We start from the raw sequence: 12,961 nt of genomic DNA, 5'->3' as shown, positions 1-12,961 counted from the left end.
ACTTGACACAACTTGAACAGAACAGAGGCCTGGAGAGAATAGGAGGGGTTTAGAGGAGTCTTCCCTGTATGCAACAATAGCCCCAGGAGGCTAGATGGACTCAGTCAAATGGCCCAGAGATGGGGTTGGAAGTGGGATGGTAGAGGAGGGGCTCTGGGCCCTAAATTTCCCAGACAACGTAAGAGATGGCTGGTGCTCAGTTCCTGCCTTCTGACTTTCTGATGGGCACCCACCCTTTATGCCAGCCTCCAGGACAAAGCCAGCATTGCTTTCTGGGGAGCTGGAGGGCAGAGTGATACCTTGTACTTGTGTCTGAGTGTTTGTGTGGCCCTACAGCTGCCTCCCGACAAGGCCCAGGAGCAGCAGGAGTTGAGAGCTAGCCTGCGCTGGCGGCGTCTGCAGGATGAAGTGCGGGACTGCTCAGAGGAGCTGCAGGTGCTCAGGTAAAGTGCCCAGCACCCCTCCCCTCATTTCCTTCCATCCCTCCTCATGTGCTCACTTCAATTTTCTTCCCATCCCTCCCTAGCCTCACCGGCTTTCTAGATCATTTCCTTCCTGGATCAGGTCAGATTTAGCTGTGATTTCTCCCAAGATATAAGGGTCAGTCTCTGCTCAGAAATTAAATCAGTACAAACCATTTCTGGGCCTCCCTGTCCATTTGGAGACCTACTAGTAATTTCTGGGCCCTCTTGTTCATTTGGAGATCTATTCATCATGTGCCTGTGTCCTGAGAAGAATTTGGGATTTGGAACCTTAGCACACAGTAACTCTTTAAAGTTGAAAGAAAACCTCATTTAAGAAATGGTTGGTTTTGAAATGGTTAGTGATAACAGATGTGTCAATGGGGCCTTTTGTTTCTAAGACCCTAGCCAGACCACACTGGTACTCCAAGAGGCCTGACTCATGACCCCACTTTTGTTCTTGCAGCACTTGTTCTAAGGTTTTCCACTTTTCCCTCTTATTTCAGGTCTTCTCAGCTTTGTTCCATTTCCCTTACTTCCCAGTAGGTGTGTATGTAAAGTCTTGAGCAGGCCTGGGTGCCAGTGAGCACTGTTGTTGCTAGAGCAACTTAGCTTTGATCCTATCTCTCCTCCCTGGTTCAGTGTTGTTTGTCAGACTGGAGGGAAGATATCACTGGGTCACCCCCTCATTCCACATGGCAGTGCTGGGCACAGTCTACCTCTGAGGCAAGACCATGCACTTCCACTGTTCTGTGGATGTGTTTATAGGGCCTTGTGTATGTTGAGCATGTGCTCCATCCCTGAGCTCTCTCCCAGCCATGTCCGTTGTCTTCTGACATCCACACTCCACACTGACTCCCTTGAAATTGGAGACAATATCCAGGCTAGTATAAAGAAGTGGCTTGGTGCTAGGGGGAGCTCTAGCTCAGTGACATCTGAAGAGTCTAGTCTAGATCCTCTCTTGCACAGGAGAGGCAGGGCTGGAACCTGACAGTGCCTCCCAGGTGCCATTGCTGGTCGGTTATTGGTCATTCACTTACTGGTGACCAGTGGCATGTAGTTATAGGCCTTTGCTCTCAGATGTCTGTAGTACAGTGGGGCAAGGCATGAGGAGGTTGGGAAGAGGCCTCTGCTAACAGCAGAGAAATGCCTCTCCCCAAGCCCTGGAAACAGGAAAGGGCCTGACTGCTAATCTCCAGGACAGAGCAAAGAGAGGCAGCTGCAAGATCTATGGCACTTGTGATAGCAGCTTTTGCAGGAGCTCAACAGGCATGGTCAGGCCCTGCTCAGGGAATTGCTCAAGAGAATATAGATTTTCCTGTGCTAGGAAGTTCTTGAGAAGTGAATGGAAGATTTGCACATAAAACACAGAAGATTAAAAGTTAGAGATTATTGGGCCCGGAGATTTAGCACAGCGGTGTTTGCCTTGCAAGCAGCCGATCCAGGACCAAAGGTGGTTGGTTCGAATCCTGGCGTCCCATATGGTCCCCCGTGCCTGCCAGGAGCTATTTCTGAGCAGACAGCCAGGAGTTACCCCTGAGCACCACCGGGTGTGGCCCAAAAACCAAAAAAAAAAAAAAAAAAAAGTTAGAGATTATTGCACAGTTTTAGTAGATGGGTCTAGTTCCTCACAGTGCTTAGTTCTCTTCTAACTTATGGACAATTCAACTACCCATTCCATGCCTGGTACTGCCCTGTATAGTGTAAGACCCATCCCATAATGTCTGCCAGTCTCCATAGATAGCAATCAGTTTGCATCCCCGCATTGCTTTGTTCATTGTCCAACTGAAATTGTGTCCATCAGTTTCCTGGTGTCTTGTTTCAGTTGTCCTTGGTCTCCAGCCATGGCCTCTTACTTTTGGGTGAGACCTCAGTGTTTTGAGCTTGAGCTGGGCCTTCCTCAACTATACAAGCATTTTCTGCTATCTTGTCTTAGTCTCCAGTCACAGCCAACGTGTACTTAGGTGAGACTTCTGTGGCCAATATTTGTCCCTGCTTGGCCACTGAGCTCTTCTAATACCTGAATTTTCTAGGTGGCTAAGCCCTGCCTGTATGTTGCCCTTGTGGTCCTTGTGTCACCTTGTTCATCTTTTCTTTAACTGCCTTTAGGTTTTGGAATCAAACCAGAGAAAAACAGATTGCCTCAGTCAAGGATCTTATTGTCTCTGTTTTTATCTAGGAAAATAAATTATGCTTAGCATTCTTGTAATGATCCTTACTCCATTTTAAGTTAACTTCTGTGTCTGCTACAGAATTCACTTGGGAGTTTCCCTAGTTGCCACAGGTGTGACCTCTAATACCAGAAGCCATGGTGTGTTTGGTCTTGCCCCAGCACCGTGGAGCAGCAATACAGTGACCAGAACCATGCAGCAGCAAGAAAGAGACTGTTGCCATGTCTTTCTTTTGCCAGTGGCTGTTCAGTTTTCCTAAAACCATTTATTAACAATTCTTTTCCCTACTGTATCCTGTGCTCTCTTTGTTGAAAATTGATTTTATGTGTTTATTTGTATATCGTTTATTTCTGGGATCTCCATTCTGTTTTAGTCATTATATATTTTTTTGCCAGTAACCATACTGTTTTTGATTAACTTTGTAATATAGTTTGAAATGAAGGCATATCCGGCCCCCAGCTTTGTTCTTTCCTCAAGCTTGCTTTGGCTATTTGGCATTTTTATTTTATTTTTGGTTCCATAAAAAATTATAGCATTGTTCTATTCCTGTGAAAAATGCCACTGGAATTTTTATGATAATTCATTGAGTCTGTAGATTATATTGGGAAAAGGGACATTTTAAAAATGTTAGTCATCCCAGTTTATGAGCAAAGAAAGATGTTTCATTTCTGTGTGTCTTTTATTTCTTCAATTGGATGTATTACAGATTCACAGTAAGTCTTTTACCTTCTTTTACCTCTTCACTGGCATTTTATTATTTTTGATGGAGTTATAAATGGGATTGTTTTCTTAATTTATTTCTGATTGTTTATCAGTAGAGAAAATACAACACATTTAATATATTGATTTTATAACTTGCAGTGCTTTCAATTTTGCTCATTGGCTCTATTATTTTAGAGAGATGCCTTTGGGCTATCTCTGACCAAGAATAACTTGGAAGTCTTGGTCTGTTCCAGGACATGGTCTTTCTGTTTATCTTAGTCTCACTTGGCTACATGTGACATTTTCTCCTCCTAAAAGCATATTCTTCTCTTGATTTGTTTCTGTGACATTTCCCTCATGGTATCTCTATTGCCTCATGCAGAAGGAAGGAAGGAAAAGAAGGAAGGAGGGAGGAAGGGGGGGAGAAAGGAAGGAACGAACGAAGGAAGGAAGGAGGAAGGGAGGGAGGGAAAGAGGGAGGGAGGGAGGGAAGAAGATGGAAGAGAGAATAAACTCAAAGGGAGACAAGGAAGAGAGAAAAGGATATTTAAAGTGAACTATAGTGGCAGAGCGGTAGTACACTGGATAGGGCATTGCTTTGCATGCTGCCAATTTAGGTTTGATCCCTGTCCCCTGAGGTCACCAGGAACGACCCTGAGTTCAGTCAGCAGTAACCTCAAGCACTGCCGTGTGTGTGTGTGTGTGTGTGTGTGTGTGTGTGTGTTAACAGACAGCAAGCAATATAGATATAATATAAAAATAATTAAAAAGCAGTTAACATTTGTGTTTATAATAAGTAAGAATCTTATGTGTACATATGTCCCATATATTGCAGAGGACATTTTTAAATAGTTTTTAATTACTTTAAACACCATTGCTTACATGGATGCCAGTACATGTTCAAATACCAATCCCATCACCAGCATAACATTCCTTCTCCTATTGTTTCTGAATTTTCACCCACCCTGAAGTCTGCCCCCTTAGCAAGCACAAAATAATTTTTACAGGGTCTTGGCCCATCAATCCTCCTGAGAGTGCCTCAGTTCTCAGCTCTGAGGCTGGTATCCCATGATTTTTCATGGTTTGGTTTACATTACTTTTTTTGGGGGGGGGGGCCACACCCAATGATGCTCAGGGGTTACTCCTGGCTATGCGCTCAGAAATCTCGCTCCTGGTAGGGGGACAATATGAGACGCCAGGGGATCAGACCGAGGTCCATCTTAGGCTAGCCGGCAGACGCCTTATCCCTTGCCCTACTGCTCCAGCCCCTACATTACTTTTGAGAACAAAATGAGTCTAGAGAGCTGGCGGATGAGCTGACATGGCAGCAGCTGTGGGATGTACATTGTCTTTTTATACATACAAAAGCATGTTCTTGTTATTTTAAGAGAAAGCAACTAGTAATATACCAAAAAAATTTTTTTTGTTTGTAGTTTTTTGTTTTTTGGGTCACATCCGGCAGCACTCAGGGGTTACTCCTGGCTCTAAGCTCAGAAATCGCTCCTGGCAGGCTCAGGGGACCATATGGGATGCCGGGATTCTAACCACCGACCTTCTGCATGCAAGGCAAATGCCTTACCTCCATGCTATCTCTTTGCACCCCCCCAATTATTTTTTATAAAAATGTGTGTCTTGTTATTTTAAGAGAAAATATCTAGTAATATATAATGAACTTTTTTTTTTTATTGGCACTGATGTCAGAAATTAGAAGAACTGTTTTGGCTTGGGGAGTTAGCTCAAAGAGCTTTGCATGCAGGAGGCCTGGGTTCAATTTCTGGCATCACCTAAACCCCAGATACTGCCTGGTATGGTTCCTTTCCCACCTCCGCCCCCACCCCAGTAACATTTTTCATGATTATCAGAACAGTTTCTATTTGTGGCATCCATATACATCCAGTGTTGGATAATGGCTCACCAAATGTATCTTAGGCCTATCTGATGGTTAGTTTTGTGGTCATAATAAGCCATGTTTTCCTAGCCACCTCCACTTGCATTGGCTCAGCAGCCCATCCTTTGACTGCCGTCTTGGGAGACAAGGCTCAGAGTTTTGAGATGCTTGGTTCCCATTACTGACATCATGCCTTTTCCCTTTTGTTAATTATTAAAGATGGCTTTCCAGAGACAGAACCAGTGGTTCTCTGAAAACTAGCTTCAGCTTCTCCACCATCCTTCTCTGGTGTAGCTGCCACAGCTCCACCCCTCCTGCTGTGCCTTCACTGCCACTCCCTGGCTTTGAGATCATATCCTTTTAGAGGAGATGAGGGAAGGGAGGATCAGCATCTTCTTGAAAGGCTTCCCTGTTCTAGTCTCTGGGATATCACTGGATCTGACATTTTATCTCTAAATGTTTCTAGTTAACATATTCTGACAAACTGGGAGATGGAAGCACTACCGTGGCAGATCAGAAGAAATTGCTATTGGTTTTTATTGTGTGTGATTTATATCACTTCTTGCTGGATTCATTGTTTAAGGCAAGTTCTTGCTGAGGGAATCGTTCAAATAGATCATATTAAAAAGGTACTGACAGGCCCCTAATCTAACACTGCTTTTTCTCTGAGCTGCTATGCCCATAATCGAAACTATTCTAGAAAAATGAAGGAAAGAGAGATTACCTTCCTTGTGAATTTCTCACGCTAGTCTCAGCTACATCTCTTTATCCTGAATACATGTGCTGTGAGTTAGCACATAATATAAGCTTTATACATATTTTTGAAAATAGCAAGCCTTATCTAAAAAAAAAAAAAAACAGGGTTATGGTGCTTGTCTTACATGTGGCCAAATTCACATGAGGTCACAGATCCCAATCATAAGTAATCCCCAAGCCCTGTTAGCTGTGGTCTCAAAACAGCCAGAAGTTGATGTGAGCCTTCCCCAGTGTAAATAAAGCTTTCACCTCTAACATGCCTATCAAAATCTGATTTTTCATCCTTGTAAAACAGCAGGTCTCTTACCACTTCACTGCAGCTTCTCTTTGATGATTGTTTTTGTTTTTTTGTTTTTTGTTTTTTTCATCCTGGTCCCCTGATCTCCTTCCTTCTTTCCTGGGCCCTGGTCTTTCATCCTGAGCCCCTGGTCTCCTTTTAATCCACCTGCTTTTCCTTCATGGTGATGATAATGAGGTTGATTCCACTTCAATCCTACTCTCCCTCCTTTGAAACATCCCTTGCAGTTTCATAACTTGCTTCACAGGTGCTACAGGGCCAGCCTACTGTTCATTTCCCATCCCTGTGACTAGAGTCCTCCCATTGTCTTAGGTGTTGCAATGGGAATTTGACATTTTCCTGGACACACCCTTAACATTGAGGAATGTCCATACTGTTTTCCAAAAGGGCTGGGCCAGTTTACATTCCCACCAGCAGTGATTGAAAATCTCTTTCTCCCCACATCCATGCCAGCACTAGTTGTTCTTGTTTTTGATATATGCCAGTCTTTGTGGTGTGAGATGATATCTCATTATTGTTATGAGTTGCATGTCCCTGGTGATTAATGCTGTGGAGCATTTTTTCATGTGCCTTTTGACCATTGGCATTTCATCTTTGAGGACATTTCTGTTTATCTCTTCTTCATTTTTGATGGTGTTGGATTTTTTTTTTTCTTTTTTGGTGGGGGTTTGGGCCACACCTGGTGGCACATAGAGGTTACTCTTGGTTCTAAATTCAGAAATTGCTCCTGGTAGGCTCGGGGACCATATGGGATGCTGGGGATTGAACCTGGGTGACTCTTGGGTCAGCGGCATGCAAGGGAAGTGGCCTATCCTCTGTGCTATTGCTCTAGCCCCAGGATATTTTTTTTCTTGTTAAGCTCTACCAATGCCTTGAATATCTTAGTTATTAAGCCCTTATCAGATGGGCATTGAATGAATAATTTGTCCAATTCTATGAACATTTTTTGTATCCTGGTCATTGTTTCCTTTGAAGTAAAAAAGTTTCTAAATTAGTGGAGTCCCACAGTTTATCTTTGTTCTCATTTGCTTAATCAGTGGTGTTGCCTTTAACTTCATTATCCCAGAGAGTTCTTCCTGAGTTTTCTTCTATGTGCCTTATGGATTCAGGTCAGATATCCAGGTCTTTAATCCATTTTGATTTGACTTTTGCACATGGTTTCATGGCAGCTCAATTCTTACTGTAATGAGAAATCTCCATACTGTTTTACACAGGAATTGAACCAATGTTCCCACCAGCAGTCAATGAGAGTTCCTTTTGTACCACATTCTTGTTCTCAACATAAACTCTTTATATGGTTTGTTGAATATGGATTCATTTTTCCATTGAATTAGCTGTCTTTTAGTTTTGGCCCATGTCTCTTTTGCCATGCAGAAAACCTTTAATTTTATGTAGTTTCTTCTTTTTTTTTTTTTTTTTTGGTTTTTGGGCCACACCTGTTTGATGCTCAGAGGTTACTCCTGGCTAAGCACTCGGAAATTGCCCCTGGCTTGGGGGGGACCATATGGGACGCCTGGAGATCAAACCGCATCTGTCCTACGCTAGTGCTTACAAGACAGACACCTTACCTCTAGCGCCACCTCGCCGGCCCCATAGACAAGTCAAGCTGTGTCTTCTGTATTCTATGAGCTGAAAATTTAATAGTAGTAGGCTTAGGTTGAGAGGACCATTAGTACTTACCTAGCTGGTAAGGTGCCATGACCACTATGGCTGTTTGCCCAGACAGAGGCACTAACAATGTACTCACCTCTGTGAGTGTCAGCCATGGGAAACTGACTGCCTAATTTATGGTAGTAGGAAATGTAATCATTCTTTTCTTATGAAGAAAAATGGGAAAGAAAGATCTAGAGAGATAATACAAGGGTTAAGGCACCTGTCTTGTGTGTGAGCAGTTTACTTTTTGGCACTACTTTATCCCCTTACGCTATAAGAGCAACTTTGGATACAGAACCAGGAGCTTCAGAACCAGAACTTTCTATATGACTGAAACATAAAAAATGAAAGGGGCCTTGGGAAGAAGTCTTGGGAAATTGTAAGAAAGAAGAGTATTGAGAAATCAGTTATTGAGGCTGGTGAATATGACAATGAATTATTGCTTGTGGAAATGGACTTGTGGGAAGTGAATTTGTCATTGTGAACCTATGAGATAAAAGTGGGCCAATAGACCATATGTAAAGCAAGAATAATCTTTAGATGCCACTGTAAGAGTTTGCATGTGATTATCTGGCCAGGGGAAAGCTATTTTCAGCTCCCAGAATAGTATGATACAAATGAAGTTCTGGGAAGATTATCCATCCTTGGAATAACACATGAAAGACATTGTGTAGAGGGCAGATGGCAGAAAGTAACTATTTTTGGAAGCTCAGGCTGAATTTAGAAGTGCTTGGGGTCTTGGTGGACTTAGCTTGTGTCTAAACTCATTTGGAACTTTCCAAAACTCTTAGAAATATGAATGCAGCTTTAAAGAGGGCTTCTGAAAAGTGTGATGGAAAGCCATTGTTGTAGATAAAGCTACCTTCCTTATGGCCTTCCTATGTCCTCTCTTCCTATTATTGTCTTCTCCCCAGTCCCACACAGGGATCCCCAGTTTATGGAATTTTCATCTGGCAATCCACAGGGTCATGTGACCCCCAGTTGAGAAACAGTAGTCTAGTGCTGAAAAACTGGACACTGACAATAATCAGCCATTTTAGATCTATCAGAATAACAGTAAAGGATCTCGGTGGAGCTGATGAGAGTGGACAAAAGGTCTATATAGCCTTGCATTGCAGCCAACCCTGGTTCCATCCTCAACACCACAGGTTCTCAAAGAACTGTCAGAGGCAATCTCAGAATCCAGAGCTGAATAGTCCCAACTCTGCCACCTGTGGCTCAACTCACTTTCTCCATCATAACCACACACACACAAACACAAGTTTGTTCTGACTCTGGACAATGGAAGTAAACACCCCTGCTTCCTTTGAGACCAACGTATAGCCATGCTTTTTTCTTTTAGAAAGACAGTTGAGGGTTCTGGCCTGAACTTTATTCCTGAGCTTGTCTGTCCACTCTGGATAGTAGCAGAGGGTTTATAAAGATAAACCTATTAGTGGGACTGCCAGGATGTGAGTCCAGTCCCATTTCCACACCTTGCTATGTGACTTGGACAGAGGTCATTTGGCATTGAACTTCAGTCTCCTCACTGAAACTTGGAGATGATAAGCATGGGAACAAATCTGAGAAGTACCTGCAAATCATGTAGAACACGTGAAACTGAATCTGGGAAACTGTCATTCAGATGGACCTAAAATGGCTGATTACTGTCAATTTCCAGTATCAACTCAGCACTAGACCATTGTTTCTCAGCTGGGGTCATATGGCCCTGTGAATTACCAAATAAATATTGCGTAAATTGGTGGTCCCAGTATGAGACTGGGGTTGGGGGGGGCGGAGAGATAGCATGGAGGTAAGGCGTTTGCCTTTCATGCAGATGGTCATTGGCTCGAATCCCGGCATCCCATATGGTCCCCCAAGCCTGCCAGGAGCAATTTCTGAGCATGGAGCCAGGAGTAACCCCTGAGTGCTGCCGGGTGTGACCCAAAAACCAAAAACCAGTATGAGACTGGGGCAGGCAGACAATAATAGGAAGAGGGGACATAGGAAGGCAGCCAGGTCATGTGAGCCTCTGGGCATCTGGAATTATCCATGGGGTAGCAGTGATCTTGTGTGACATTCATTGTGGGGACATTTTCTGTTTGTTCCAATGTTTGTTTGGTCTGGAGGGGAAACCACTGAGTAATTTTTATTTTTCTACAAAGGAGTCAGTATGCCAAATAATTTTGGGGATGTCTGGGCCAGACTCTGGTAAATGTTTGTTATCATGTGACAAAGCTATAATTGCACTAGTGTAATACCACAGGCCCCTGACTTGCCCTCCTGGTCCTTCCTACTCCTTTCCAGGCTCTCCCTTGGGCTGGCTCTTCAGTGCTGCCACTTGCTCTAGTGTCCACAAGGGTATTGTACTGTCTCTTTCCCAATGGAGCCTGTGAACACATGTCTTCCTCCTGACAAACTGGCCAGAAGATTCATTGTATATGAATTGTATATGAAGTTGAGGTTTTTTTTCATATAAAAAGGCCTTATTAAGAATGAGAAGGTGGTATAAAAGCATTGGACAGTCAGAGACACTAAAACAAAAACAAATGAGCTGGTCTCTTAGGTTAAGAGTTACTTAAGTGGGAAGTTTCTGAGAGAAATTTTAAGACCTGAGAACTTCAGAACCCTCCTTCTGGTCTCATCTTGCCAGAAGACCCACTCAACTGATCTGTTCTGTAAAGTTCCTCTGGGCTTTGAGAAGTTCCTCTTGGCCCTGAGAAGAAAAACATTCTTATCTCCATGGCTTTCAAAAGTTCTTGCAGAGTTCCAACCCCAAGAACTGATGCAATTCCCCAAGCCTTGCTGTCAGTCCCTCAAATTTTCTGTTTGATACCCTCTGTTTCATGCCCAAGACCACCTCCCCACATTATTCCCGTGTCCTTTTTCTGATTTGAACCACATGCATAGCCAGCTATTTTTGAAGACTCTCTAGCCTTTCATGACAGGAGGGAGCTATAACTTTGCCATAATTTTCTGGAAAATGTCCAAGAGTTCCTTGCCAGCCTGAAACTGTCCTTTCCTGTTTGGAAGGCCAGCCATTCCCACATCTCAGCTGCCCGAAGGGTTCATGTTTCTGTGGGAGGGACAAGACACTCTCAGCTCTCACTTATTTACTTAACAAAGATGACAAACATGTCCCAAACAATTGATCTCAACCCTTTCTCTTCATTTGTCTTGACCATTCCCTATTGCCCATAATTTAGCTATTTATGAAAGAGGAAATAGAACTATCCCCTAGAGACCACTAATTATATACTTACTGTGCATGGTGTTTCTTTTTTTTTTGTCATAATGTTAGTAGGGTTTTTAAAATATAGAAAACATAACCACTGTTCAATGAACCATGCTTTCTCCCACTACTCTTCACCTTGAACAAAAGATGTAGTAACAAAACTTACTTGAAAAGTTATAAATTTTCATTCCTGTCTTGGTAGATCCTTGCCTTGAAATCGTTATTGTGAAACCTTAGGAAATAAATGCTATATGCTCCTTCTATATTGCTCCTTTTTATATTGCTGCCCTTTATAGCACTGATTCACTGACACCATTTGCCTATGAAATATTTTCCTAAAAAGCAATTTGCCTACACAAATCAATCTATAATCTCTCTTTTTAGATTCTTAAATTAGTTCTTAGCAACTTTCCATTATGTAACACAGAGAACTGATGATGACTCGCTACAGGGTTCATGACAGGGCTTGTGCTTGCAAGCATAAGACCTTGAGTTTGGTCCCAGTAGCACTGATGTTTGTGATTCCTGGTGCTACCCACAGCACCAGAATAGTTAATATATAGCCCTCAGCAAGTCCTCAGCCAATCATATGCCAACCCTCATCACAAAAGCAAAGGGAAGGGGGAACTATACAATAATGTGTACTTAAATATATAGTAGTTCATCAGACATCACATTACTACACCTTACTGGAGGTTTGACCCTCTCAATCACCTCTCAATCACTATAACCTTGGACAGCTATCAGTCTCTTTTCTTTATCAGTGAATTTGGTTTTCTGTTCATTTTTGTTATTTAATGCACTTATAACTGTAAGCCCCACAGTGTTTATCTTTCTCTGACTTATTTCACTTAGCAAAGACTTTGTTCTTCATTGTGACCAAATAATACTAATCTGTAGACTCTGTGGGGTGGCATAGGGAGGTGAGTTTTAGCCCACCCTGCTATGCCTAGGGCTTTCTCCTGGGTAATTGTATGTAGAGTAGGACATCAAACCAGTGGGCTAAGTAGTACAAGACAAAAGAACCTTAACCCCTATCTTTCTGGCCCTAACCACAGCTTCCTTATCCTTTCATTCACTTATGGGCACTTAGGTTCTTTTCTTGTTTGGCTATTATAAATAATGCTACAATAAACATAGTATGGGGGTGGCTAGGGCTTACTCTTAACTCTGTGCTCAGGGATCACTCCTAGCAGAGCTTGGGGGACCATATTGGATCCTAGAAGTTAAACAAGGGTTAGTTACAAGCCAGGTAAACACCCTACTTCTTGCATTATAGCCCTGGCTCTAGAGATAATATGTATTTATTTATTTGGGTTTTTTTGGGCGACACCTGGTAACGCTCAGGGTTTACTCCTGGCTATGTGCTCAGAAGTTGCTCCTGGCTTTGGGGACCATATGGGATGCCAGGGGATTGAATCGCTGTTCATCCTAGGCTAGTGCTGGCAAGGCAGACACCTTACCTCTAGCGCCACCATGCCGGCCTCGAGATAATATTTATTTTTGAGTTATTTTGAGTTATGTATTTCAGTTTATTTTTCAGATAAGTAACCAGAAGTTGAATTGGTGTATCTTTTTTATTTTTGAGATACCCACATATTGATTTCCATAGTCACTATACAAATTTACATTCCCACTAATTAACTGCATATTAGGATTCCCTTTTTTTTTTTTCTCCATGCCAGCACTTGTCATTTCTTCTATTTGATAAGAATCATTCCTACATGAATGAAGTATTATTTCACTAGGGCTTTTATTTGATCTGCATTTCCTTAATGATTAGTTATGGTGGTGGCGTTCTATTTGTCTCCTTTGGAA

The 12,961-nt window shown here is 42.6% G+C and overlaps 1 protein-coding gene across 1 annotated transcript in view; it reads left to right on the top strand.

The window, feature by feature from the left end:
- Positions 1–12,961, top strand: part of AOPEP (aminopeptidase O (putative)) — a 363,790-nt gene that overhangs the window by 226,165 nt on the left and 124,664 nt on the right. Inside the window, exon 6 of the mRNA XM_049772315.1 lies at positions 337–443. Coding sequence (XP_049628272.1) covers positions 337–443 — 107 coding nt within the window. The remainder of the gene's footprint in view (positions 1–336; positions 444–12,961) is intronic.

The sequence above is a fragment of the Suncus etruscus genome, chromosome 4, assembly GCF_024139225.1.
Source record: "Suncus etruscus isolate mSunEtr1 chromosome 4, mSunEtr1.pri.cur, whole genome shotgun sequence".
NCBI lineage: Eukaryota > Metazoa > Chordata > Mammalia > Eulipotyphla > Soricidae > Suncus > Suncus etruscus.
The sequence above is the reverse complement of the archived record's forward strand: the minus strand, read 5'-3'. Positions and strand labels throughout refer to the sequence as shown.